The sequence below is a fragment of the Gallus gallus genome, chromosome 23 (genome assembly GCF_016699485.2).
Source record: "Gallus gallus isolate bGalGal1 chromosome 23, bGalGal1.mat.broiler.GRCg7b, whole genome shotgun sequence".
NCBI lineage: Eukaryota > Metazoa > Chordata > Aves > Galliformes > Phasianidae > Gallus > Gallus gallus.
Window position 1 is genome coordinate 5,232,272 of NC_052554.1, and position 26,146 is coordinate 5,258,417.

General features: G+C 59.6%; 2 protein-coding genes across 5 annotated transcripts; one reads left to right on the plus strand and one right to left on the minus strand.

The window, feature by feature from the left end:
- Positions 1-1,820: 1,820 nt before the first annotated feature.
- COL9A2 (collagen type IX alpha 2 chain) lies at positions 1,821-17,141 on the minus strand. Of its 2 annotated transcripts, XM_015297640.3 has the most exons (33): positions 13,034-17,141; positions 11,799-11,895; positions 10,004-10,078; positions 9,463-9,498; positions 9,306-9,368; positions 9,095-9,148; positions 8,983-9,018; positions 8,848-8,871; positions 8,676-8,729; positions 8,357-8,410; positions 8,201-8,248; positions 7,882-7,938; positions 7,577-7,630; positions 7,249-7,302; positions 6,588-6,641; positions 6,430-6,483; positions 6,303-6,356; positions 6,134-6,187; positions 5,936-5,989; positions 5,808-5,861; positions 5,665-5,709; positions 5,501-5,554; positions 5,157-5,210; positions 5,035-5,088; positions 4,833-4,904; positions 4,541-4,576; positions 4,152-4,196; positions 3,958-3,990; positions 3,694-3,840; positions 3,210-3,264; positions 2,918-3,106; positions 2,726-2,803; positions 1,821-2,432 (listed from the first exon to the last, which is right to left on the minus strand). In XM_015297640.3, the coding sequence occupies exons 1-33, from the start codon at positions 13,327-13,329 to the stop codon at positions 2,227-2,229; spliced, it is 2,394 nt and encodes a 797-aa protein (XP_015153126.2). In that variant the 5' UTR covers positions 13,330-17,141; the 3' UTR covers positions 1,821-2,226. The 2 variants fall into 2 exon arrangements, with proteins under 2 accessions (XP_015153126.2, NP_001258917.1); NM_001271988.3 differs by lacking the exon at positions 13,034-17,141 and having other exon boundaries at positions 11,799-12,117.
- SMAP2 (small ArfGAP2) lies at positions 13,170-25,680 on the plus strand. 3 transcript variants are annotated; one of them, NM_001030902.2, is made up of 10 exons: positions 13,170-13,318; positions 20,344-20,477; positions 21,041-21,126; positions 21,582-21,660; positions 22,042-22,128; positions 22,554-22,635; positions 22,758-22,858; positions 22,949-23,114; positions 23,357-23,679; positions 24,585-25,677. In NM_001030902.2, the coding sequence occupies exons 1-10, from the start codon at positions 13,216-13,218 to the stop codon at positions 24,708-24,710; spliced, it is 1,287 nt and encodes a 428-aa protein (NP_001026073.1). In that variant the 5' UTR covers positions 13,170-13,215; the 3' UTR covers positions 24,711-25,677. The 3 variants fall into 3 exon arrangements, with proteins under 3 accessions (NP_001026073.1, NP_001384332.1, XP_046759513.1); NM_001397403.1 differs by having other exon boundaries at positions 22,042-22,119; XM_046903557.1 differs by lacking the exons at positions 13,170-13,318; positions 20,344-20,477; positions 21,041-21,126 and having other exon boundaries at positions 21,565-21,660; positions 24,585-25,680.
- The last annotated feature ends 466 nt before the right edge of the window (positions 25,681-26,146 follow it).

Genomic DNA, 26,146 nt, shown 5'->3' on the forward strand with positions numbered 1-26,146 from the left:
TCTCAGTGCAGTGGTGTGGAGCGGCGCCAATGTCTCAGTTGAGAGGAGAATAAGGTTGAGAATTAATCCTGCTAATGAGACGTCAGGATTAGTTTGTGTGCCCTCGTCAAGTGGGCAGGGTGATGGCGTGTGAGAGCTGCTCCGAGGGACCCCAAGGCTGAGAGGCTGTGGATTTTTGCTGTAAGGAGGGGGAGCTCCTGTGCCACCTTCCCAGCTCATCCTGAGCCGTGAGCGCAGCTCGGCTTTTGCTCTTTGCTGAATGGAGGCTGTGGGATGGAGCTGGAGCCCCGTGCTTTGTGCTGCTAAGGATGAGTTCGGTGTAGGCGGCGCCCAGCAGGGCAGGGAGAGGCCCTGGGAAGGCTGTGGGTCCCCGGGCTCTGTCCTCGTGCTCCATCCTTCTCCTCGCTTCCTGCCAGCGTGAAGTAATTAAGTTCATAAGGCATCAGACAATCAGCCAGCAGCCCACAAGACGTTGTGTTTAATCATGTACTAATGGCATGTTCTTGGCAATAATTACAAGATAACAGTGTTTGCAGGCTGTAATCAGAACAATTCTAGTAATTAAATCAGCCTTTTGTCAGCGCCTTCCTTCCCCTCCGCCGTGTGACGCTGCAGGACCCCCGCAGAGGGCTCTGCGCTCAGTGACCGCACGGCCAACAGAGCCCGGGGGGTGGGATGTGGGGCTGGGATGGCCCAAACCCCACTGAGGGCTCAGGGCAGTGGCTCAGCCCCATTCCCACGGGATGGATGCACTGCAAGGCCAGGGTGAGCCCTGAGCACCCGACATGCGGACCCTCAGCCCGGAGCCGCCCTTCTCACCAGCGGGGCTCAGCCTGGGCTGCATCCCCCCCTCCCCAATGCCCCACCTCCATTTCAGCCCCTCCTGTTCTGTATCCACCCACAAAGCTGTAGTTTGGTCTCCAATGAGGTTTCCCAGCTTTGCTATAGCAGCCGGGGTCCCACTTGCATTTAAACGAATGGGTTCTTAGCGAAGGTAATTCCCTGAGTTGTATCTTTGGAAAAGCGCTGTTCCTGCAGAGCTGATTTCCAAATTCGGGCCATTTCCTTGGCAAAGGATCTGCTCCCCATATGTGTGCTGCCCGTATGTGAGCTGTGGGCACTGCTGGGCTCACCCAGCCCTGTGTCTGTGCAGTGCTCCGGCTGTGCGCAGCACACACCTCCGAGGTAACCTCAAGAGGAGGGGAGAAGGAACCAAACCGTGACCCGAGGATGGAAACTAAGCCTGGGCAGCCAGGGGGCTCCTGAGCCACCCCAGGGATGGATCTGCCTTCCTTTGGAGGGAATGGGGAAAGGCATACCGGGAATCGGGGGTGTGAAGCTCGGGCAGGAGCAGGTGGGGAAGAAAAGAGCAAGAGATCAGGCAGCTGAGTCCTCGGTGCTGTAATTAAAACCTAATCTTCTTAATCTCCCCAGGGCTGGCCTTGCCAGCTTGTGAGGCTGCAGAGCTCCCCGCTGCTGGGAGCACAGCCGTGGGTCGGAGCTGATGGAGCCGATGTTCCCCATCCCCACGCAGGAGCGCCCGTCCCACTGCTTCTACGCACAGCTGCAGGGCAGCACAGAGCCTGCAGCAAAGCAACGTCTGCAGATGCTCAGAGCACAGCGTGCAGCCCTGCAAGCAGCACCTCCCAGCTGCACCGCCTCCATCCTGCAGCAATGGGGCACTCATCGGCAGCAACGGCAGTCTGACCCCTAATTCATGTCCTCGTGGATCCATCCCATCTCCAGGTCTGGGGTGCCTGACCCGAGCGGTGGGAGAGAGGAGGAACCTCAAAGAAATGGACACGCCGGGTTCTGTTGGGTCACGATCCATCTCAGCTTTATTGTCTGTTGGTGTTGTCGTTAAGGAGCTGGTGATTTTCGAGGCGTGGTTCATAAAAACAAATCCCATCTTACAAAGATTTACATCCGTGCGAGCGCCCAGCAGCCAACAAAGCGCCGGCACGTCTTCAATAGTCCCACCACCATTTTGTTGTCGTTAAAAAAACAATCAAATAGGAGCAGGAAATCAGCGACAGCCCCTCCGGCCCCAAAAGGACTGAGCACCGCCAGAGGGTTTGGATCAGAGCCGCTTTATTTCTGTGGGATGGGCACGGGGGGGGGGTGGAGGTCCCTCTGTCCTTCCCCACGCCGCCGTGCCGTGTGGGTCCCCCCTGTGGGCCGTGGAGGTGCCTTCCCGTGGGTTTGCAGTGTTTGCTGGTGGTGAGGTCAGTACAGCGGCCCTTTGACAGCGCCCGGCTCCGTCAGCCGTGCCGAGGCGTAGGCAGAAGCCCCCAGGCAGGCAGCTGGCTCACAGAAACCCGGCAGCCCTGCAGGGCCGGGGGACCCCGGGCGCCCAGCATCCCCTGGGACACCAGGTGGGCCCCGCTCCCCATCCTTGCCATCCAGTGCATGGCCGGGGATGCCGGGGAGACCTGCGGAGGATGCGGGGAGCTGTGAGCGTTCGGCCCTGGGGATGCTCTGCTCCGCTCTGCTCTGACCGCAGGAGGCAGTGGGGAGGGTGGGGATGCGCCAGCGGTGCATGAGTGGCACCACGGGGTGGGAAGAGGTGCAGGGTGAACCTGGTCGGGTTGGCCAGGATAGAGCAGAAGTGTCATCCGTTGCATGGGGAAGGGGTGTGATGGCCATCAAGGGCAGCACAATGGATGGGAGAGAAGTGCAGTGGGTGGGGAAGGGGCGCAGTGGTCAGCAGCCATTGAGGGTTTACCTGGGATCCCTGGCGGACCCGGCATCCCCGGGTGCCCACGGCCGGTGTCTCCCCGCTCACCCTTCTCCCCACGCTTCCCTGCAGGGAATGAAACAAGGAGGGAAGGGCTCGTGAGAGCCTGCAGAGGGCTCTTTGCCTTCATCCCAAAAGACAGATGCCCGCGCTGCTCGCTGACCCCCACACGCTGCCCACCTTTGGGTCCGATGTTGCCGATCTGCCCGGCGGCACCCAGGAGGCCGGGAACGCCCCGAGGTCCCATGGGTCCGTGGAGGCCTTGCTCCCCAGGCGGCCCTGGAGGCCCTGGAGGTCCGGGGGGGCCCATGGCACCGACCCCCCCCAGGGCGGCTCTCTTGGCGCTGACAGCCACCTCCGCCAGCTGCTCTGTAGGGCAGAGAGGGGCCGGTGTGGGACGGGACAGGGCAGCGCAGCCGATGGGGTCCCACACACCGGGTGCTCGTGCCGCGGGTGTCGGTCACCCCCTCACCTTGCATCATCTTCAGCACCACGTCAATGATGTGCTGGTCCCCGGCATCCCGTCCCTGCGGGCAACAAGAGGAGGGATCACACCTTCCTCCCCTGCTCTGTACCAGTGGGGCGGCTCCTGGATCAGTCCCAGCCCAGAGCACATCCCTGCACCTGTGCCATTCCCCACCCTTCTCTTCTCTTTGCTCCAGGTTCAGCTGCTCAGGTCAGTTTGCAACCTGCTCACCACGGCAGCTTTCTGCAGCCCCATTTGGCATCCCTAACGTCAGGTTTGTATGGAAAATTCCCATTCCCCAGCAGGTCACATGGAAGCACTTTTGAGCTCAACCTGCTGCTCTACTCGGCAAGAAAAAGAGCTGCTCCCTTCCATACCGGTGGGGTCCCACATCCAGCACAACCCCCCCATTGGTCAGCTAAGGAGCGAGGTGCAGTGCATGTGGATCACCCCACAGATGGGTGCCCTGTTGGGATGTGCTGATACTCACTGCAACGCCGCGCTGCCCCGGCATCCCCGGCACACCACGCTCCCCCAGCAGCCCCCGTGGGCCAGGAGGACCTGGGTAGCCCCTCACACCAGGTGAGCCCGCGTCCCCCGAGGGCCCGGGGAAACCGAGCTCGCCCTGGATGCCTTGCTGTGGGGAAAGGAGAGAGGTGTCGGGGGGTGAGCTCATGTAGGGGGCTGCAGGTGGGGGTCCCACAGAGCAGCAGTGGGGTTTGGGGACACACGGTGCCAGCACCCCGTCACTCACCTGTCCCTTTGGTCCTGGCTCTCCAGATTCACCCTGGGGATGGAGGAGATGAGAAAGGTGATGGGGAAGCAGAACAAATGTAGCGGTGCTGTGGGGGGAGGCAGCTGCGCCCCTTCTCAGATGGTGGGGGGCAATGCAGCGGTGCCCATCCCCCAGCCCCAGGAACACACCACACCCCTGCTGCACGGCCCTACCTTCTCACCCTTCACCCCTGCGAGGCCGTGGACACCGGGGTCTCCCTAAAAGAAAGAGGACAGAAGCAGTGAGGTTGCTGCCTGCATCCCGCTGCGTTCCAGCTGCTGCTCCCCTGTGCGACTACTTGGGCTGAGCAGGCAGGGGGTGCCCACGGGGCTGGCAAGTTGCATCTGCTGTGCCCTGGACCCCCACCAGGTCCACGCAGTGGGAGATGGAGTGCATGGGGACAAAGCCATCCTGCAGCTCCAACCCCAGCCTGGGCGCTGCAGGGTACTGTTAAGGCAGTAGGGGGGCGGTGGGTGTCAGCCCCCCTGGGGTGGGTGCTGAACACAGGGCTCAGTCCTTGCCCGGCACGCAGCTCCCCATCCCAGCACGCAGGGATACTCACAGTGCTGCCTTTGGGACCGGTCTTTCCTGGGGAGCCCTGGAGAAAGGGGAGGAAGGGGTCAGTCAGCCACGGGCACATCTGATGTGCACCAAAACCTCCGCTCACAGCTCCCCATGGACCCCCGCCCTGACCCCCTCTGCACTGCAGAGGACACCTCTGTCCATCCATCCGTCCATCCGAGCCCAATCCCCCACAGCAGCCCCACAGATCTCCTGCTGTGTTCCCTACATGTCTGCAGGAAAGCACCCCCAAGGAAGCAGCTGCTCCCTCCACCTCCCGCAGCAGTCCTCACCTTGTCTCCTTTGACTCCTGGCAAGCCTTGGGGTCCCGGGATCCCTGGGGGGCCCTGTTCACCTTTGGGCCCCTGGAAATCAAAGTAGTGAATGAGAAGAGCCCATAGGAACACCCTCTGTCCCCAGCGTGGTCCCCAAAGCACCGAGACAGGGCAGCTCCTGCCCCTTCCTGGGGAACAGGGGGTCTCCCCGCGCACTCACCGCTCTGCCCTGCTCCCCGGGGGCTCCCACAGGGCCGCGTTCCCCCCGGTCACCCTGGGGAGGAAGCGCAGTCAGGGGCAGTGCCCCACACAGCCGCAGCCCCCCCTGTGCCCCCCACTCACCTTCAGCCCAGGGACGCCCTGCGGTCCCTGCTCGCCCCGGGGGCCGGGCTCACCCTAGGGGGGAAAACATCCCCAGCCGCGTTAATGGTGCTGGGCGGGGAGCTGCCTGCAGACGGCCGTGTGCCCCCACAGCCCTTCATCCTTCCTGGGGATGCTGCAGAGGGGCACATGGCCGGGGTGTCACCCAGGGAGGGGGGGATGCTGGCTGCAGAGTGCGGGCATGGGGAGATTCAGGTGTTGGAGTGGCGATGCTGCAGACTGAGCTGCGTCCCGTTGGTGATGGAGGGGTTTGTGGCAGCAAAACGGGGGTGGGGGGGGAAGGGAAGATGAGGTGCTGCACTCACCATCAGCCCCGGGGCTCCGGTGATGCCTTGCTGCCCCCGAGCTCCCACCTCACCCTGTGAATGGAGACGCAGGCACTCAGGAACAGGTCCCCGTGTCCCACAGGGATGCGGTATGGATGGGGGGTTTGGAGGGGCCAAGGTTGTGGGTTCAGCCCCGCACCCACCTTGTCTCCTGGGCCACCTTTGCTTCCCGGCTGGCCCGGCAAGCCCTGCAGGAACAGAGGGGGTCAGACCCCATGCACGGTGCAGGAGGCACCCCCTGCCCTGGGGTCATATCTGCAGTGGGGCTCCTTGCCCTCATACTCACAGCTTGTCCACGGTGTCCCGGGGGCCCTGGGCGGCCGGGCTGTCCTGCAGTGCCCTGCAGGGAAAAAGTGCACGTCAGGAGAATGGAGAGAGGCACAGGAAGGAGAACACCGCATGTCGGCTCCTCACCTTCACACCCGGGATGCCCGGCGTGCCGTCCTTGCCATCGATGCCAGGCAGACCCTGTGGAAAGGGAACACCTCCGAGGGGTGAGGAAAGGAGGGGAAGGAGCCCCCCAGCCCCCAGAGCAGCCGGGAGCTGTGCATGCTGCTCTGAGGGGGGGCAGAGGCTGCTCCCCATGCGGGGCTCGGGGCGGGACATACTCACATTCTCCCCTTTGGGGCCGATGTCCCCCTGGGGTCCCCTGATGCCGCGGCCGCCCTGCAGCAGGAGGGAAAGGAGGGCTTTATTCGGTGCTCCCAGCGCATGGGATGGAGCACAGGGAGGGCGGCAGCACCCAGGCAGCCGCTGGGATAAGGGGCTGTGGGTCACCTACCAGCTCTCCCTTCTCGCCTGGATCCCCCGGAGGTCCCTTAGGGCCTTCCCTGCCCTGCAGGAGAGAAACACGGCGCTGAGCAGAGGCACACGGGGACACCCGCCTGGGACAGCCTGGGGACACTCACCGGCCGCCCGGCTGCACCGATGGTCCCCACCATCCCCTTGTAGCCAGCAGGACCCTGCAGAGAGAGCGGGGGGTGACTCCTCCTATCCCAGCCCCACCAGAGGGACCCCGTTTGGGGGTGCCCACCCGGTGACGCCTCCATGTCCCACCGGCACTTACCGTCTCTCCTTTGGGTCCCGCCATCCCCGGGTACCCCCGCTGGCCCTGCGGCCCCTGAGGAAGGAAGCAAAGCCACTGAGCTCGGGGACCGACCTGGCGGTGCCCGTGGGGGGGGAGGGGGTGCCCACAATTAGAGCAAAAGCTGACACTGCAAATCAGCCACTTTTGCCATCGCGAGGCGTCCAGCTCCTGATCCCAGCAGGCCCCTTTCCAGCTGTCGGTTCAATAACAGCAACAGCCCCAAACGGGCACCGCCTCCCCCACGGAGCGGTTCTGCCCCTTCCTGCACCGAAGGGCTCAGCCCGGTAATTGCTCCGCGTCTTCAAAGCGCTCGGTGAGCTCACACAGCTTAATCCCCACAGCCCCGCAGTGAGCCGGGCCCCACGGCCCCATCGGTGACACCGGGGGCTCAGCGGGGGCCGGGGGCTTATCCGGGTCGGCGAGTCAGCCTGCCACCATGCAGCGCCACCGCTGAGGTCCCCACCGGGCTGTGCTTTGTGACCCCCCCATAGTGGCACGGAGAAGGAGATGGAGGGGATGATGGTGTTGCCCCGGTCCCAGCAAGCAGGGACACGTCAGCATCGTGCCCCCCCCGCATCTGCGGCCACGCACACCCCCAGCATTCAGGGAGAAGAGCAGCAAAGAGACATAAATACGTTACTGGAGGGCCTGGGACACCTTGCTCTCCGGAGACACCGACGTCACCCTTGGGGCCCTGGGGAACAGAGAGGTGAGCACCAGGGATGGGGGTGGGATGGAGATGGGGATGGGAGCAGGGATGGTGGTAGGAATAGCAATAGGGATGGGGCCACGTTCCTGGGGGAGCACAGAGCTCCATCCTCCACAGGAATATCACCCCCACCCTCCTCCTCCTCCCAGCGCTGATCTTTCCCTCCAACCGACCTCTTTCCTGCCTTCCCCCTTTCCCTCCCCAGCGCCCCCACCTCCCCAAGCCGCCCCGCTGTCCCAGCAGGGCTGACCCCACTCACCTGCTTGCCCTGCTGGCCAGGCTCCCCCAGGGCACCGGGCCGACCTCTGTGTCCCTAAGGTGAGAAGGAAGAGGTGAGAACCCCCAGCACAGCATCACTGTGCCACATCCCTCAGTGCCAGCTGGCAGCGCTGCACGGGGGCTCAGAACCCCATAGCTAGCCCCACATGCGTGCATCTCCCCCATGCTGGGCAGCAATCTGGAGCTGCCTGCAACTCCAGACCGGGGGAGATCCCTTCTCCCATCTCCCACAGCAATGCAAGGGACAGAACAACAGAACGCTGGGGGGTGGAAGGGTTTCCTCACCTTCAGTCCCTGCAGTCCTTGGGGGCCCTTGGGACCTGGCGGGCAGTTGGTCGGGCACTGACGGGGAAGAACAAGTGTGGAATGAGTTGGGGAAGGATGCAGGCGTGCAGAAAAGCCATGCCCCTTGTGTGAAGGACAAGCTCATGTGCGCAGCATCCAGGCTGGGCTACAGGGGAACCCACCATCGTGTTTTGGGATCCTGCTCCCCCAGCCCCATTTCCCAAATTACAGTGGTCACTGCGTTTCAGGCCAGTGCAGCACTGGCTCTCCCAGCTGCCCCCAAAGCCTCACAGAGGGGCAAAGGAATGGCTGCTCTCACCAAGAAATCTGCGCTTCCCTCCACTCCTTGGATGTGTCCTGGGGGGCCCTGTAGGGAAGGAGCCCATCAGCATCCGTGGTGCTGATACGTACACAGGGTGCAACTGTGGCTCTTGCACCAGCAGAGAGTTGGAGCTTCCCCTGGGCAGATACTCACGGGTTTCCCTGGGGGACCTGGGGGGCCCCGTGGGCCATCGGGTCCAGGATCGCCCTAGGAGAGAACAACCCCGAGGAGGGGGATTTAGGAGCTGCCAGAGCTGGTGTGGAGAGGGGCAGTGAGGCACAGCGTCACACCGGGAATGGAGGCATCCCCTGGCCATGGGATGGGGGGCAGCGCAAAGGAACCCGGCTGCAGGAGCACAGCCCGTGCCTGCTGTAAGGGATGCCCACACACACAATGGGGTTTCCCCTGTTGGTCCCAGGAGCCTTTGAGAGGCTGATGCTGGGCCTGGGGGCACTCCCCCCCGCCCCCTCACCTTGGGTCCTGGCACTCCGATCTCCCCGGGCAGTCCGACCTGGCCTGGCAGCCCCTTACAGAGAGGAGAGACGTTGAGTGAGGGAGAGGGGCTGAGCCCTGAGCCCCCCATCGGAGGGTGCACAGATCCGAGCCGAGGCAGCGTGCCCCATTCCCACGGGCACAGCACTTACGGGTGGTCCTGGCAGCGAGGGGCCCTGCAGCGAGGAGAGAGACACAGTGAGCCCCCGGGCTGCAGCCCCCCAAACCTCCCAGCATCACTGCTGTGAGCAGGGCGATGCCGTGCCACCACCGAGGTGGATACTCACCGGGAGCCCCGGCGGCCCCGGCAGTCCAGGCTGACCCTGTGGGGCAGAGGGGACAGTCAGGGATGAAACACTGCAGGAGGGTGGGCGGGGGGGTGGCTGTCCCCACACTCACCTTCAGTCCTGCCCCCCCCATGGGCCCCGGCTCCCCTTTGGCTCCCGTAAGACCCTGCAAGAGGAGAGAGCAGGGGGTCGCTGTGCACTGTGCCCACCTCCTCCAGCCCCGAGTGCTTCTTCAGCCACTGAATTATCACTGCTTCCATCAGGAGGGGCTGAGGGGGGGCTCCTATTTGTACCTAAGGCTCACCACAGAGTGTGGTACTCACGTCTAAGCCTGGCTTCCCTGGAGGCCCATCCGGACCCGGGGCTCCGGGCTCCCCTTTGGCACCCTTTAAAAGAGAAGAGACAATGAGGGGGAGGAATTAAAAGGAGCTCCTCCCAAAGAGGGGAGACATCGGGGAGTGCAGAGGGACAGATACTCACTGGGGAGCCGGGGGCTCCGGGAGAGCCTTTGTCACCCTGTGGGGAAGGAGGAAGGTTACAAATGGGGACTGTCGCCCTGCGGGTGCTCAGGATGAGGGGAGAGAGAGCTTTGGTGCGGCTGTAGGATGGGGTATAAATGGCACCCAAGGAACACTTGGGGCTGAGGAGGAGCCTGGGGCACGGCAGGCAGGCAGGGCGCTCGGCTGGACTGCACATCCCTCTGCTCAGGCTCTGTCCCCACTCACCGCAGCCCTCAGCCACGTCAGTGCTCTGCGGGCACCCAGAGGGGGTCCTTCTGCCCCCAGAATCCACACTGCTGCTCTGTCCCCATCAAGTCCTCCAGGCCCCTCATCCCGAGGTGTTCTGGGGGTCCCCAACCTGTGCCCACTGCTGCCGCATGCAAAGCCCGGATGCTCCGCAGGGGCCGCACTCCCCTCCCCATAGCAGCGCAGGGCAGGAACCACGCGGCATCATCGCACCTCCGCCCCACACAATGTCCCCTTTGTGCTGCTGCATCCCCTCCCCGCCGCCACGCACTCACATCAATGCCATCCGCTCCCGGCACTCCTGGCGGACCTGGGGGCCCTCGTGGGCCGGGCTCTCCTGGTGGCCCCCGCTATGGGGAGAGAAGGAGGGGAGGGGCGTCAGCAGGGAGCAGCCGGACCTCAGGAGATGCTCGGGGTCGGGGTATATTGCAGGGAACATAGGCCTGGAGCGCTGGGACAGAGCGAGCGCCCCAAGAGAGCATCCCCCAATGCCCCCCAGCAAAGGTATGAATAGAGAAACACAGCAATTCGGGACACTGCCCCCCACCAGCGGCACAACCACCCCCAGCCCATTGCTGGCGCCAGGGGGAATCCGGCCCCGATTGGAAGCGGGGGCTCAGCAGGGCGAGGGCAGCACTTGTAGGGTCCCCCCCAACCGTTTGGGGTGCAGTGGCATTTCCAGAAGCACTGCTGGATTGCGGTGCCCCATTGCCAGGTGGGCCGTGCTGGCACGCTGCCGGGCCGCATGCAGGACTGCGGTGTGGTGCTGCTGCTTCACACAAAAGCACCATTCAGGAGCTGCCGGGGGAGCCCCCGCTCTGCCCGCCCTCCTCCAGCTCTGAGGTTTTTACAGGAGCCACTTTGCAAAGAAATCTCTGTTATCGGAACGGGGCGTCGCGGGGAAGGGGTGCTGTCCCCGGAGCTGTGCTGTTCCTGGCAGTGGGAGCTGCCCGACGTGGGGCTGTCAGCCGCAGCCCGGCCGCCTCCAAAGCCTCTTCATTTTCGAATGCAGTGTCTGAGGATGGGAGGTTTGGTGCTTGGTTCACCGAACACCTCAGCTTCACCCCACGGTCTGGGCTGGGAGTGAGCGTGCCCCACAGATGGCACCTTTGCGCGGCCCCGCAAAACGTTACCAATAAGTTCCACGTGGTTCCAAATGTCCCCTTATTCCAAGGGCTCCCACATCCTCTGCCCCCCCAGGGCAGACCCCGTGGGCACCGTGTGGGGCTCTTCTGGCAGACCTGGGCCCCCCGCCCTGTGCTGCCCATGGGGACGCACCCCAATGATTCCCTTCTGTGCCACAGATCTGATGTGGGTCACCGTGGGGCAGTGAGAGCCCTTCTCTGCTCAGCGCAATGCAGCCAAGGGAAACAATCCCAGCGCTTCTCTCCAATTCATGCTCCAGGTAAGTTTGCCCCCCAGCCCCCTGCTCACCCCAGACAGCCCCCATGGAAGGGCTGAGCCCCCACAGCCCGGCTCTGCAAAGCAAATCCTCTTTTTTCCCAGGTGATGGGAAGCAAAGGTCCGGAGGCTGCAGGGAGAGGGAGTGTGGAGAAATTCCCCCTTCTGCCCCAATGGGAAGATGGAGAGGCTGGCTAACAAGTCCCAAAGTCACAGATACAATCCCAAAATCTGAGCCCCGAAGTTGGAGCCGTGTTCCCAAAGCCGGAGCTCCAAAATCAGAGCTGCGATCCCAAAGTTTGGAGCCCCAAAATTGGAGCTGTGGTTCCAAAGTGGGAGCCCTGAATTCGGAGCTGCAATCCCACAGTTGGAGCCCCAGAGTCAAAACTGCGGTCCCAAAGTCGGAGATCTGAATTCAGAGCAGCAATCCCAATGGTGAAGCCCCAAAGTCAGAGCTGGGACCCCAAAGTCTGAGCCCCACTGCCCACTCCCATCCCTGTCCCCATCCCACAGACCAGAGGAGCTTCAGGTGCAGAGGTGGGAGCGGGACTGGGGGTCCGGAGGGGGGGGTTGGCGGCACGGGGAGCAGCCAGCTGGCAGGCTGGAGTTCCCAGGGGCAAATCAGCACCGGTGGGCATCGGGACCCCCCCCCCCCCCCGCAGCACTCACGAGCTGGGCCAGGCAGAGGCAGGCAGCGTGAAGGAGCAGCAGGCAGAGCGCGGAGCTGCGGTGGGCCATGGCCGGGAGCGGGGCTGTAAGTGTCGGACTGCGGAGGGACCGGCAGGAGGAGGAGGAGGAGGAGGAGGAGGAAGGGGCTGATTAATATGGAGCAGCGGGGGACGAGGGCAGGCGCTGGCTGCCACCCCCCCTGCAGGTGAGCGTGCTGCTATTCTGGGGCCGGGTGGCGACGGGAGGTGGCACAAAGGGGCTTTGATGGGGGCGAGGGACTGCGAGATGGGGGGGGGGGTGATGCAGGTGGGGGTGTCGGACCTGCTACTGCACTGCGAGGTCCTGCGCTGGGCTCAGCCCCCAGCAGGTCCCCAGCATGGAACTGGGAGCGGTGGGGGTTCAGTACCCCGCCGGGTCCCACCCCGCGGCCGCCCCCCCGGACCCGCTGCCTCCCGGAGGTGCGCGGATGATTCATCCCCTCATCTCCTCCTCCTCACGGATCGCTCCGCAGCGAGAGCCGCCACTGCTGGGGGGGTCGGGGCCGGCAGCAGCCCCCGGAGCAGCGGGACTGGGTTTGGCACTGGCGCCGGATCCGTCTCCCTTTGTGCCCCAAACCCTGGCGTTTCCAAACCCGAACGTTGGTTCCGATACACCCCCACCGGGACACCCCCCACCCCCCATTCACAAAACCGCGGGGACATCTCCGCCCGCGGCCGCGGCACATCGCAGGGGGGGGGGATGGGGGGCAGGGGGAGGGTTGGCACTGCCTCTCCGGGACACGAGGGGCACTTTGGAAGCACTGCGCAACATCGGATCACTCCACACCGACACACGGTGCTCATCCGCACCCCTCCATACACCCACCCACCCCCACCCCCAGCCGACCACTCCCGAGCTCCTCTGCACGCCCATGAATCCCCAGACCTCCTGCACCCCCTGCGCACCCCCACAACCACCCAGCCCCCCCCCTGCACCCCCAACCAACCACCCCCATACCCCTCACAACCCCCCACGCACTCCCCCACCCAACCACCCCCAGCCCCCCGTATACCCCATAAATCCACCAGCAACCCCCAGAAACCCAACGCCCTTCGATCGCTGCACCCCCACACATCCACCCCACGTCCCCCCCCGCACCCCACGATGTTCCCAGCGCACCACGTGACTGCCCATTCATGCCTCCCCCGCCATCGCCCCGCCTCCCTCCCATTGGCTGCCGGCGGGCTCTGACGCACCTCAAGCGAATCAACGCCAGCGATGAGAGTGACGTAACGAGGGGCGGCCTTAAAGCTCCTCCGCCGCCTGCCATTGGCTCCTCTCCCCGTCGCCCCGCCCACAACGCCGGCCGGAAGCAGGAAGTGGCGGGTGCCCGGGACGGCGGCGCCGTGACCCGCGGGCGGGCAGCGGCGGCCGCGCCATGACGGGGAAATCGGTGCGCGACGTGGAGCGGTACCAGGCGGTGCTGGGCAGCCTGCTGAGCGAGGAGGAGAACAAGTACTGCGCCGACTGCCAGGCCAAAGGTACCGGACATCGGCGGCTGCGCTGCGCCGGGCCCTGCGGTGCTGCCGGGCCGCGGGGATCGGGGCGTCCCGACGGGTGGAGGGGATGAGAGGGGCGGGGAGGGAAACAGCGGAGAATGCGGAAGAGAAAAGGGGGAATGGTCTCCGAAACAAGCGGCATCCCAGGGCTAAAAGGGAAAGAGGAGGAGGAAAAAAGGAGGGAAGAAGAAAAAAGGAGAAATCCCCCCCCACTCACACACACACACACACACACACACACACACACACACACACACACACACACACACACACAGAAAGCCCCTAAAGCGAATACTGCAGCCCCCACAGGCTGCCCCGCGGCCGGGCGGAAGGCAGGAGGGGCCGCCCTGTGCCGGGCGCTGTTCTGCTCCCCGCTGTGCGGTGCAGTGCTTCGCTTTCCTGCAGCAAAAGGGTTCACGTGATGCCTGCTGGAAACCCCATTCACTGAGCAGCTCTAAGGGTCTGGGGGGGCTGCGGCTCCGTATGGGCTGTAAGGAGCTCGAGGTGCGTGTCTGCTTGCTGCAGTGCCCTCTAACAGCTGCAGAGCCCTGCTGGAAGGTGAGCCGCCCGCTCCGGTGGCCCTTCTGCTTCCCGTCGGGCTCTGTGTGCTGCCCGGGGGGGAACCCCAACGCTCGGTGTCCCCCCGGCAGTGGGCTGCGGTGTGGTTTGGCAGCCTCACACCTGGCTGTGCTGCTCCGTATCGGTTGGACGTGGGAGTGCTGGCAGCGAGCAGCGTGCCCCTTGCTGTGCATCTCTTATCTCTTGGCTCCTGTGCTGGTCCAAGGGCACACACGGCCGTCTTATCACAGCTTGTGAGGCAACATACACAGTGTGGGAACAGATCCTCTTATCAACTCCTGACTGGCTTCGGTACGGTGATGCAGCCTCTCCTGGATGTGCAGCGTATCAGTCACTAATGCATATGTCAGTGTACAGTTAAACATTACCACCAAAGCTGGGAGCTGCTTGTGGCTCGGAAAGCACCTGGGAGCTGCCTGGGGGAACGGACTGCTGCTGCACTGAGGCCTTCCTGGCAGGGTCGCTTCCCACTGCCCTCCTGCAGCTCTGCAGCCCTCCATGCTCTGCTGCGGCTCCCCGCTTTGTCTCTGGGACTTCTGCTTGAGCCTCGCTGCAGGGAAGGCAGGACAGGAGCCCTGCAGCTCGCTCAGTGCCTGGGGAAGCACTTACTGTGAGCCTTGGCTGTGCTGCTGTGCTGAGCTTCCTGCATCTCATAGTGATTTGCTGCCTGATCTGAGCATTTCAGAGCTCGCATGACACACAGCAGAGCCTGTTCAGATGCCACCCACACTTCCATTATGCGTGTTCCCAATGACCTAACTGCTTGCTGGGTTTCATTACTGTATTTTTTTCCTACCTCTATATAGAGAACTAAATGAGGTTTTGGTACCTGCGGCGCCAGCTGCAGTAACTGTATATACCCCCACAGACCCTCTGTGTTGTTGTTCGAGTTTGGCTCCCAGTGGGCTCTCCCTATGGGCTCCTCAGTGCTGCCCATGTGTGAGTTGTTGGAGGTGAAATAAAGGCAGCAAAAGTGGGAAATGAGCACAGGGAGGTTCTGCTTCTGCAGCAACAAACAGTGTGCTGTGGTTAGAGGCTCTTGTTTTGGAGGAAGTGGGGCCGGGTGTGTAGCATGCTTCTTCCTCTTTGTGTTGCAAAGCTTCTGTTGATGCTGACTGTGGGAGCAGAGGGTGATGTGACCAAAAGAGAACAGACAGGTGTGTTTTCACGTGCTGCTCTGAGCACTCTCAGGATCCCAGTAGCCCTGCTCAGAAGCACGGAGTCTTGGCACAGCATGGGTGAGTGTCTGACCTAAAGCTGGAGGGGCTGAGTTACCACCATCCTCATAATCTGAAGGCCTTTGTTGCTCTGTGATGCTCGAGTGTAATGCCTTACGAGAGGAAGAAGCTGTTGGAGTGTGGGATCCCTTCTGTTGGCACGTTGGTACAGAGCTGCTGTGCCACGTGTGTGAGATGTCAGTGTGTGACTGCATTGGCAATTGTCAGATGCCGAACTGCTGAACGTGAGGGTGAGCCCAGGGCCGGGCAGTGACGTGGCTGCAGGAGGGATGTGGTGCAATCCAGAAATGGGATGTGACCTAAGAGCCTTCCAGTAACCAGGAACTGCCTCGTGTTGAGTAACACTTCAGCAAGCGGGGTTCTTCTCCGTGTTTCTGACTCTGAATCTCTGTGCTGGACCTGTGCAACGCAGAGCTAATGCTGTTGGATTCTCTCCTTCTCCCAAAGCATTCCCCTCTGCTCTCCCCTCCTTCCCACCCACTGGGCTGCTCACACCCAGGACGGTCCATTCCTGCACAGGGAGCCCCAGTGAGCAGTGCTCACCAAGCCGTGCAGCTGCTCTGCTGTGCTGACTGTTTCCTCACCCCTTCAGCCTCCTCTTCTCTTAGGGGAGCTGTGGTTCCGTGCCCGGATTGCCCTCTCCTCGTAGCTGCAGTGGTTTGATGGATTTGTTGCTGAACGCAGCCTGAACCCTGAGCTAACCATTCAAGTTGTTGTACCTGGAAGAGGGATGGGACTTTGAGGCCCACGAGGAGTGGTGAAACATGGGGTAGGAATGGAAGCTGTGGGGATGAGAAGCTGTGTGTGTCCATTAGGGAGCGGGGACCTCCAACAAAGAGCAGCTGGGTCAGTCCACCGAGCGAGCATTCATGTAATACATGTTGCAGATACCCAATAAATCCTGCTGTGACTCAGGTCCTCCATCAGAAGGCTATTGAATCACAGATGTTCTCTTTTACTGAGGAGCACCTTGAGTAAGTGTCTGAAACAAACGTGTGATGAAAATAATCACTATGGGAGAGCAGAGCAGCGGATGGTGATGAGTTCTGTTCACCTGCAATGGGCTTCAGAAACCCACATTGCAATTGGTTTGTGATTAGTAAAGACTTACTGCGAGTTCTCCTGGAGGAGAAGATAGGCAGAGCTGAGTCACAGAGATAATCCTCCGAGCAGAGGGCATCTTGGCAAACCGTGTCTATTTTAATGCTGTTGTTCTCTACCAGCTGGGTCTGTGGTGAGTGTCTGTATAGCAACGGGTGTAAATCGGAGGTCCAAAAATGCCATGTGATTTTTCCCATCATAGCTGCAACTTTGGAAGTTTGTTCCTATAGTAACTGCCAGATGAGTTATGTAAGGCAGCAGGCCTTCAGGAGGCGCCTCTGCAGTTGTAAGGTAATCTGTCTTTCAGTATACAAGTAGGTTATCAAAACCAGCTCGAGTCGAGAATAGCTTCGGTCTCCTTCAGGTTGGTCCAGAGCAGCGATTGCTCCGTGTGTCCCAGGAAATGTAGGGCAGAGGAGATGGAGCTTTGTGAGCAGCTGCCCTGGAACTCCGACTGCAGAGCTGCGTTCAGCTGTGCTGCCTTTGGGCCCTCACAGTGCTCTTGTTGACACGCAGTCCCATTCTGGCTCGGTTATGCCCCTTTGTTATGAATGTTTCATCCTTTTTGGTGACTGATAGCACGGCGTAGCTCGTCATAGCTCCAGATAGAACGAGGACCTGCAGCTCTATCTCCAGGCTTGGTTGCCATCAACTGGGGGTTCTTGAAGCTGTTGCTTTCCCAGCATGTCCCGGATGGATAAGCATTGCTGCCCCAAAGCAGCAGGAGGGACCCACCCTGCAGCTCACAGACCTGTAACCAATGCAGCTGTCTGTCCAGCAAAGCCAAACGGATGCCCCAGAAGGGCACTATCCAGCAGTGCTGGTGGCTGCCTGCCATAACCAAGAGATGCTGGCGCTGAGGTTAACCATCCTGTCCGCTTGCTAGCAGAACTCGCCTTGTTTTCCCCCTAAATAAGTGCTGAGCTGCAGAACAGACATCTGCACTCGAGAGCAGAGGAAGCTGTTTTGCAATGCAGCTTTTGTCATCGCTTTTCTATGAACGGAATGAATTTCAGTAAGTTGTCAAGCAATCTCCTTCCAGAATGAGGAAGCCAGGGCTGGAAGGAAGCTGCTGGACGCTCGGCTGTTCCCTCCTTTGGCTCTGACTTGGACTCACTGAGAGATGCCCAAGTGCTGCAGGAGGCTCGCGGGGAAGGATGTCTCACTGCTGGGGTCTCCCCTCTGTGAGGAGCGTTCCCCCATCCCCGCATTCAGCACACACTGTACCGTTGCTGGGCTCAGGGGCTCCTCTGCACTGCCCCAGGAGGGGACCCTGCGAGTCAGCCGTTGGTGTGCACCGCACTGGGGAGGTTTCAGCAGGCTCTGATAGCCCTGTGCTCTCCTTCCTGCCTGTCGAAGCATCTATTTTTCCCCGACCCCCCCTTTCTCAGCAGAGCAGTGGCTTTGCAGCCAATTTGTTTTATTTTTAAATGCCTTCTGGAAGGTTATTACTGGAGAAACTTGCAGGAGCAGCTCAAGCCAAAACGGAATGCCTGAGTAAAGGGCGAGCTGCGAATCTGCTGGAGATTCCTCGGTTAAAGCCACTCGAGGCTGTGACTTCCAGCAAGGGGATGCGTGAAACATACTGGCCAGGCTGAGCTTGGGTTTAGGGGGACCCGGGAGCCTTTGCAGCAGGGCAGGTCGAGGAGTTGGTCCCTGCAGGCACTGCTGCTCTGGGCACGGCTGCTGGTGTGGGCAGCTCGCTGTGCGGCGTTTGTTTGGACGTGCAGGATAGAAAGCAGGCCATGCAGTTGGCTCGTGGGGGCACTGCCTGCATAGCAGAGCTCCTCACACATAGCTGCCTGCTCTGCTCCAGCAGCTGATGTCCTCACTGAGAGCTGCATTCAGCTCTCTGCAATGGAGCTGCGGTCCAGCAGGGCTGTACCCAGAGGTGGTCCCATCTCACACTGCTGTGTGCTGGAGGTGGCTGAGCTCCGGGCTCATTCGTAGCCTATTCTAACTCAAAACTGCCTTTCTTTCTCTAATCCTTTGTTCACCTGCAGGTGGTTTTCCTGCTCTGGGGAGGGTTTGTGGTATTGGAGGCACCACATGAGCTGATTGATCAGAGCTGGACAAGCAGTGCCCAGCGCTGGTTGGTGCCAGGGGACTTGCTTTGCTTCCATGGATGCTAAAATGAGATGTAATACTGAAACAGAAGGGGCTGCAGCATCAGGCTGGCCTACCTGCTGCTGGCTGGCAGTGCAGAGAACTTAGTTTAGCATACAGAAAATGAGTTTCATTTGGGCCTTAAGCTCTAAAGCCATCTGATAGCTGCAGGGATGCCTGCCCAAAGGGAACTGCTCCTATAACAGTGTGTTCATGCAACGGCTGCCTTCTCTCTGGTGGTCAAAGCCAAATGTGTGCATTGAGCTCGTGCTGCCCTCTGCTCTCACTGAGTGCCATGGAGCCCCGAGGCTGCAGCAGGAGGCAGCACTCAGCAGTGCCAGGAGCCCCAACCCCACTGCAGTCCTCAGCTGCACGTTGTGGAGGTTTGATGCTGTAGCATGTGACTGAAGTTGCTTCTCTAAAGGCTTTCGCCTGGGGCCTTGTGTACATCAGCCACGTTGAAAATAGGATGTGAAACTGGGGGGGATGGCTGAGCCAAGCTCTGCCCCCACGCAGCTACCGGGCTGTGGGATTTCCAGAGTGGGTTCCTTCATTGTGGCCTTGAAAGGGGAAGTGGGAGGCTTGTTTGCATCTGCACAGCCCGCACCCTGCCCATGGGACCGGCCACTGCATGAGGAACGTGCTGGGAGCGGTGTGAAGGCTGCAGCATGGGATAGGGCAGCCGTGCGTGCTGCTCCTCTGAGGGTTTGCCACGGTGTCGATGTAAGGCTGGATAGGTGGGCTGAGGAGGTGTATAGGGCTGGATAGGTGGGCTGAGGAGGTGTATAGGGCTGGATAGGTGGGCTGAGGAAGTTAATGACTGTATAACCAGGCTGAAGATACGACCAGCCATATCCCCAGGCATTTTGTGGGGGATGTCCATTTCCTGCATGGCAATAGCATCACTGGGTGATGGTGAGCACACCCCCAGCTCCCAGGGCTGCCCGTCATCCTCATGGCCCTCCACCCCAAACTGTTGCAGCCCCAGCCCAGCACTCAGCCATGGCTGCTCCGAGTCCTGCACTGCAGCCAGCGGGCACAGAGCACACCGGCTGGGAGGTGGCGGTGGCCCATGTGACAGAGCTGAGCTGATTACTCCAGCCCTGATGGGGTATCTAGCTGACTATTAATCCTTTTAGCCCTATAAAAGCTAAATATATCTACAGTTAAATCTAACCTTGAATCTCGTGCTTAATCCTGCTGCCAGGCCCTCCCGCCGTGGTGTTCAGGAGCAGTGAAGATGAGCTGGGAGCTGTTCTGGGCAGGGCAGTGGCTTTGCTCAGCCCCGTCAGCCCCGTGCCCACCCAGAGCTGGATGGCTGTGAAACGCAGTGCTGCTTTTTTAGGGTTTTGAAATGCCACTTCCCCCTCTTCCCTCCTCCCACCGCAGCATCGCTTGCTTTGAGGCTTGCTGTTTTAATGATGGCGAGGAAGGGCAGAGTCCCCCACTCTGCAGCGATGCCTGTAGCCCCTATAGGGGGGTATGGATGGTTTGTGCTGGTAGTGCAGCACCAAGGAGGGACGTGGAGCAGTGCTGGGTGGCTCCTGGGCGGGTGGGGGAGGTTGGGAGGCTCTTTGGCTCTCATCACTTCTGCTCTGGTTACAGCTATGGGGCTGTGTGCTATGGGGTGGGTGCTGCTCTCCTTCCTCAGCCTGTGTGTTAAACACTGAGTGTTGTATGCTGCTTTCTTAGAGCAGCTGTGATGTTCTGGAGCCCGTCCTCAGGTAACCCCACTGCGGTGGGAAGGTTTCTGTTGCTGGAGCAGGAGCCCACTGTGCCATGGTGGTTTAAAGAGAAGGAGATTGGGATTTATGGGCTTGGGGTGATGGGACGCCTGCTTTATTCCCTCTTCCTCCTCCACAGCACCCTGAACTTGTCCGGTTCAAAGCTCTGCCCTGGGTTCTTCAGTCCTGGTTCATTGGGTGCAGTTTCTCAGCTGCTGTGGGTTGGCTGCACGCTGTGAACACACACATCTCTTTGCAGGGCCACGATGGGCATCCTGGAACATCGGCGTCTTCATCTGCATTCGCTGTGCTGGCATCCACAGGAACCTGGGCGTCCACATATCCAGGGTGAAGTCTGTCAACCTTGACCAGTGGACGCAGGAACAAATACAGGTGAGGCGGGGGAAGCGGGCGGTCGCTGTGTTGGTGGTGATGTGAGCTGGGAAGGAAGCAATAGGGTCTTCAGAGAGACCAAGGAGGCGGGAAGGGGTCGAGTTAGCAGGCCTGGTTGGGTTGGAAGGGGAAATGTCCTAACAAGAGCCTCAGCAAACAGCAGAGAGCGCAGACAAGCGCTGCCAGTTTCTGTCCATCTGCCAAAGGCAGCTGCTGTCGTTAGCTGCTGCCCACCTCCTTTCCTCGAGGTTTCTAGAGGACATATCCTGAACTTTGAATGTGAGCTTGGTTGCTAAGGTGGTGTTTATTTTGCCTTAGAATAGAGACTGCAATGCAGCGCTCAGGGCTGGCTGGCTCTGCAGGGGTCAGAGTGCTGCAGGGGGGGTTCCTAGCCTGGAGGCTGCAGCAAAAGCCTGTAGAGGGGCTGCTGTGTGCAGAGCAGACTTGAGAAGCCTGCGTGTGCCTTCTGGCTGCCATGGGTGGATTCTCACTTGGCAGCCTGGAGTGCGGGTGTATGGGCTTCGATGTCTGCAAAACTATTTAAGGATTCTTTTGAATTGCAGTGCATGCAGGAGATGGGGAACGGAAAAGCCAATCGTCTTTACGAAGCCTTCCTGCCCGAGAACTTCAGGCGGCCTCAGACGGATCAGCATCCTTTCTTTGCTGCTGGGGGGGATGTCCATCTCGTCTCAGAGCTGCTCTCCCTGCGTGGGAGGCTCTGCTTCTCATGTCTGGGCATCAGCTGTGAGAAGGAGCTCCTGGATTGCATGGATAGCATCCATTTCTGACCGCTGTCTCTTGCACTGATGACACGTGTGCTCTTAAGTGATGGTCAAAGTAAACATACGTTGAAGGAGAAAAAGGACAGCGGGAATGAAGCCCTTATTTATGTACCTTTTATAGCACAGTCATGCTTGGAATAGCACAGAGGCAAAAATTGAGTAGCTGAAGTAGTTGGAACTATGACTATATTATTGTAAGTTACTGCTGGAAATGCTCGGTAGGATTAGTTTAGTTACAGCTTGTGCCTTGTATCCACGTGTCAAACAGTGCTATGCACATCTTCCATTCTTGAGCTGTTTGTCCTTAACAAGCTGCTTGCAGAGCTGTGGAAGGCTTCATTCGTGATAAGTATGAGAAGAAGAAATACATGGACCGAAGCATTGACATCAACACGTTCAGGGTGAGTCCCTCATCGCCTGCATGCATTAAGCTAAGTGTAGGTTTGTCCCATGAGTAAGTGGTGAGTGCATGAAAATAGGGCTGAATGTTTCCTGTGTCAGTGACTAAGCTCCTCGCTGAGGCCAACCAGGTGCAGTCGGTGTGCAGAGGAGAGCTGAAGTTGGAAGGGACCTTTGAAGGTCATTTGTCCAACTCTGCGTAGAACAGAGCTGATTTCAGATGTCGGTCTGTCTGTGCTGCCACCTCAGTGGCTCACCTGGAGTCTGCAGTGTGGGCAAAAGATGGGGGCCCTTTAGGTTAACAGCAGCAAATAAAGCCCGGTTCATATTTCCACTGTGTGGTGTGTGAGCTGTGACCCTCACAACAGCATTTTCCTTTACAGAAAGAAAAGGATGACAAATGGAAAAAGAGTAACGAGCCGGTATCAGAACGAAAGCTGGAACCTATCGTCTTTGAGAAGGTGAAGATGGTAAGCCTACGGCCACGGAGCGGTTGTGGGCCGCTCTCACACAGAACAGAGGCAATCCAGCTTCATATGGAAGCATTTTTTCAGGCCTCAGTCATAGCAGTGGATGCTTTGAGTCACACTAATGGCAGTAGCTTGTTTTCCACCACTCAGGCAGATACTGAACAGATGTGCTCTGCTTTGCAGCACAGGGCACATTGGAATCCAGCTACTCCCTGCTTGGCATTCAGACTTGGGCTGTTGTTTTTCTCTAGCTTAGAGCATGCATATTGATATCATATTGATGATATAACGGGGCAAAAAACTTTGTAACATTTGCTCTGTCTGGGGAGGTTGAGGGATGTTGTAAGGGTTTAATCTCATTAAAGCCTCCAATGTATCAGAGCTAAGAGATGACTTGAACCGGACTTGTGCTGTTCTTTCCCCAGCCTCAAAAGAAAGAAGAAACACAGCAATCTAGGAAAAGTTCTCCCAAATCCACTGAGCCCGTCATAGACTTGCTAGGACTCGGTAAGGGACCCCCAGCCTCGCTGTGCTCATTGCAGTGACCCTCAGTGCAGTGTTTGGTCTCCTGAATTCCATGAGCTTTTAGTGGTTCACTTCCCTTTCTGTTACCTCCTTGTCTCTCCCAGACGCTCCTGTGCCGAGCACCCTTACCAACGGCCGGCCCTGCAGCTTGGAGAAGGACCTGGATCTTTTTGCATCAGTGGGATTGAACTCTGACTCCAGGAAGGTAAGCAGGGAACGTCGGTGCTCACCAAAGGGGCGGGTGCTGGAGTGGAGGGGTCACAATCTGCCATCCCCTGTGCTGTGTCCCCCTCAGGTCTCCGGCTCTATGCCTACATCTGGAAGCGCCGGTTCTGTTCCTGAAAACCTGAATCTCTTCCCTGAGCCAGGAGGCAAAGGGGAGGAAGCGGGGAAGAAGCAGCTCTCTAAGGACTCCATCCTCTCCCTGTACGGCTCTCAGACACCTCAGCTGCCTGCGCAAGGTAACAGATCTCAGAATAGAGCTGCACGCCATTGCTGAGTGGGTGGGCTGTCCTGATGGCTGTCAGGCAGAGGTGTGGGAGTGTGGGTGGTCCTTCTCGAGCGCTGGTGAGGAGCACGATGAGCTGCTTAGCCTGGACGTCACAGCCAAGCGAGCGCTGCAGTCTGATTTGAAGGTCAGCATTCCCACCCTGACAGCAAACACAGCCCTTCTTCCCTTCGTTGCTTCTCTGCCTGTTTCCAGGAGCGATGTTCATGGCCCCGGCTCAGATGGCGTATCCCGCAGCGGCGTACACGAGCTTCCCAGGAGTGCCCCCGTCCAGCAGCATGATGGGAGGCATGATGGCCCCGTCGGTGGGTGTGATGGCCCAGCATGGGGCTGCGGGGATGGTGACCCCCATGGCCATCCCTGCTGGATATGTGGGCAACGTGCAGGCAGCTGTCATCGGTGTCCCCAATGGGATGATGGCTGCGCAGCAGGCCGGTTATGTAGCTGGCATGGCAGCGGTCCCCCAGCCTGTCTATGGTGTGCAGCCAGCACAGCAGCTTCAGTGGAACATCACTCAGGTGAGGTGTGGCTCCTGCTGACCCAGGGGTGGACAGAGGAGGTGCATGGCTGAATCCAGCCTGTGACTTCTGTGCTCTTACAGCCTGTGTTCTGGGGCTGGGTGAGGCACACAGACACTGCTGGCATACGGGGATCCCAAAGCAGTAACACATTCAGTGGTCTCGGGGTGGAGAACAAAAATCAGTGTCACATCAGCTGACGTTGAAACTTTTCAGCTCCATAGGTGGGCAAGTGCCTGAGGAGATATTAACTCCTCAGGGTAGGTGGGAAAAGCAGCATGCAAAAAATGCATCCAGGGGTAGGTGGGAAAGCAGCACCTCAGCACGCTTCATGTAGATGTCCAAGGAGAGGTGGAACCTCCTGGCTGCTCAGAATGACGAGCTGTGGGCAGAGAGCTGCAGTGTCCTGTGTTAAAGCCAGAACTTCACATTACCTGAGTGCTCTGTGTCCATCCAGCAGCATCAGTCTGCACTGAGCTGAAGGAGCCGGGCTGGGGGTTGTAGGCTGGTGTGAGGGATGGCAGGAGGTGCTGCTGAGGGTCAGGGAGGTGCAGCTAGCTCTGCCGGCTGCTGATTCATGTTGTGTGCTGCTGCTGAAAGGTCAGATAATTGCACTCCATGATTCTGCAATGGCACAGGCTCTATAATAACATGTAAAGGCATGTGTGCTTGAGAATGAGGGGAGTCTGTTTCTGTAGGTCTAACTGCTGGGCTGGCGGTAGTGGAGCCCAGCCTTCAGGGTAGCCTTCAGTGAAGCTGTATTGTCTCATTTAAGCCTCTGCTGTAGCTCTTTACAAGGTCTTGCTGAAGGCTGACGTGTTGGGGAGCGTGCTGCAGCTGACAGCTGTGAGCTGACACCTTCTGCGTGGGGAAGCTCTGACTTCTCTCTCTCCTCCACCTTGCAGATGACCCAGCAGATGGCTGGGATGAACTTCTACGGAGCCAACGGTGTGATGGGATACGGACAGTCCATGGGTGGAGGAGGTGCCCAGGGAAGCAATCAGTCCCTCAGCACTCAGCTGTGGAAGTGATCCCGCACGTTGTGACCATTTTTGCCTTCTGTTCCGTTCTTCAAAACTGCTCCATGAGACATTCAGGGTTTTTCTTTCAGGCTGGCTGCCCGGCCCGAGCCTCTTTCCATAACTGAGACCCACCTCTGCCTCGTCACTGTCAGACACGGTGCGACCTCGGTGACCAGAACATGAGCTCCCCTCTATCTAGCACAGTCAATGCACACTTTGGGGTGGACCCCCTCCTTGCACAAACCTCCACTAACGCTTCTGGGTAGCACTTAACGTCCTGGGATCTTAGCAGAGGTGTGACTGAGGAATGGGGAAACCTATCCTCCTTACTGCCTGCGCCTTCAGGCCTGTTAAGAACCACTTAAAACTCCAGTATTAGTCAGGGTTTCAGTTAGCAGAGGGTGGGAATCGCGTTTGGTGCTGGGGAACTGGATTTTAGCCCAAGCCCAGGGGCAAGCGAGCCTTGCTACCTCTTCCCTCGAGCGGAGTTGGAGCTGTGCTTGGCTCGCCAACCCTCGTTGGAACCAAAGGCATTCAGAGACCCCCCTCCCTCCCCCCGTGAGCAAGCAGGATTCTCGCGCAGTGTGGGGGCAAGCTGTCAGAATGTGAAACTTGCACTTCAGAGTGGCTTTTCTGTCTCATCTGTGGTATTGATGTATTTAACTTTTAACTAACGGAGCGTTAACTTATCAAGGGCTGAGAGCCCGCCACGAGTTTTCTTACACTTTTGCAATGACTGGCATCCTAATTTATACTTTTCATATTTGTTTTGTTCCTGTGTAATCCCGGTGCCCCCATCCCAGCTTCAGCCATTTTTATCTAGGCACAAGAGTGGGTGGATCAGATTTCTTTTCTCATCGTTGGTAGAACAGAACAGCACTGCTTCAACTCATCGGGCTGAGCAAGGAGCCGAGCTGTGCGGGCTGCTCCTTCCTGTCCATATGTAAATTCCCCAATAAAAGATTGCGGTGAAACCTCACTGCCCATCGTGTCCCCATAGCCGCACTGTGGATGGGTGCGGACTGCTCTGTGTGCTGGGAGCAGAGCTGCGTCCCAACGTCGGGCATGGAGAGCTCCTGGGAGCCGGGGGGGCAGCGCCGGGCACAGCGGGGTGAGTTCGGGTCAGTTGACAGCTCTGTATACAACAGAAACCTGCAGCCGTGGCTGTGATGCAGCATTCCTGCTGCGGGGAGAGCTTCGGCTGCAGCTGGTGGTTGATGGTGGGGGGTTGGAAGCTGGTGATCCTTTGGGGTCCCTTCCAGCCCCAGCCGTTCTGTGATAGAGCTGACTGCGGCCTGCTGGGGGGTTGGAGCTCTCCCGGCCCCGTGATGGTGGGAGCGGGTTGGGCTGGGGGGGGTTGGGAGCCCTGCAAAGAACAAACTGCAGGAGGGAGGGGCTCAGTGAACTGCTTCAGCCTGGAGCTGATGCTGCTCTGCTCGCATGTG

What these genes read in the sequence shown, in the direction of transcription:
- SMAP2 (NM_001030902.2), top strand. Translation starts at nt 13,216, where the DNA reads ATGACGGGGAAATCGGTGCGCGACGTGGAGCGGTACCAGGCGGTGCTG. An exon ending in TCTTTGAGAAGGTGAAGATG is followed by an intron (nt 22,129 to 22,553) that starts GTAAGCCTACGG and finishes TTCTTTCCCCAG; the next exon opens with CCTCAAAAGAAAGAAGAAAC. An exon ending in CATAGACTTGCTAGGACTCG is followed by an intron (nt 22,636 to 22,757) that starts GTAAGGGACCCC and finishes TGTCTCTCCCAG; the next exon opens with ACGCTCCTGTGCCGAGCACC.
- COL9A2 (XM_015297640.3), bottom strand. Translation starts at nt 13,329, where the DNA reads ATGTCCGGTACCTTTGGCCTGGCAGTCGGCGCAGTACTTGTTCTCCTC. An exon ending in CAGGTCCCCCAGGGAAACCC is followed by an intron (nt 8,249 to 8,356) that starts GTGAGTATCTGC and finishes CCTTCCCTACAG; the next exon opens with GGCCCCCCAGGACACATCCA. An exon ending in CGGGCATCCCGGGTGTGAAG is followed by an intron (nt 5,862 to 5,935) that starts GTGAGGAGCCGA and finishes TTTTCCCTGCAG; the next exon opens with GGCACTGCAGGACAGCCCGG.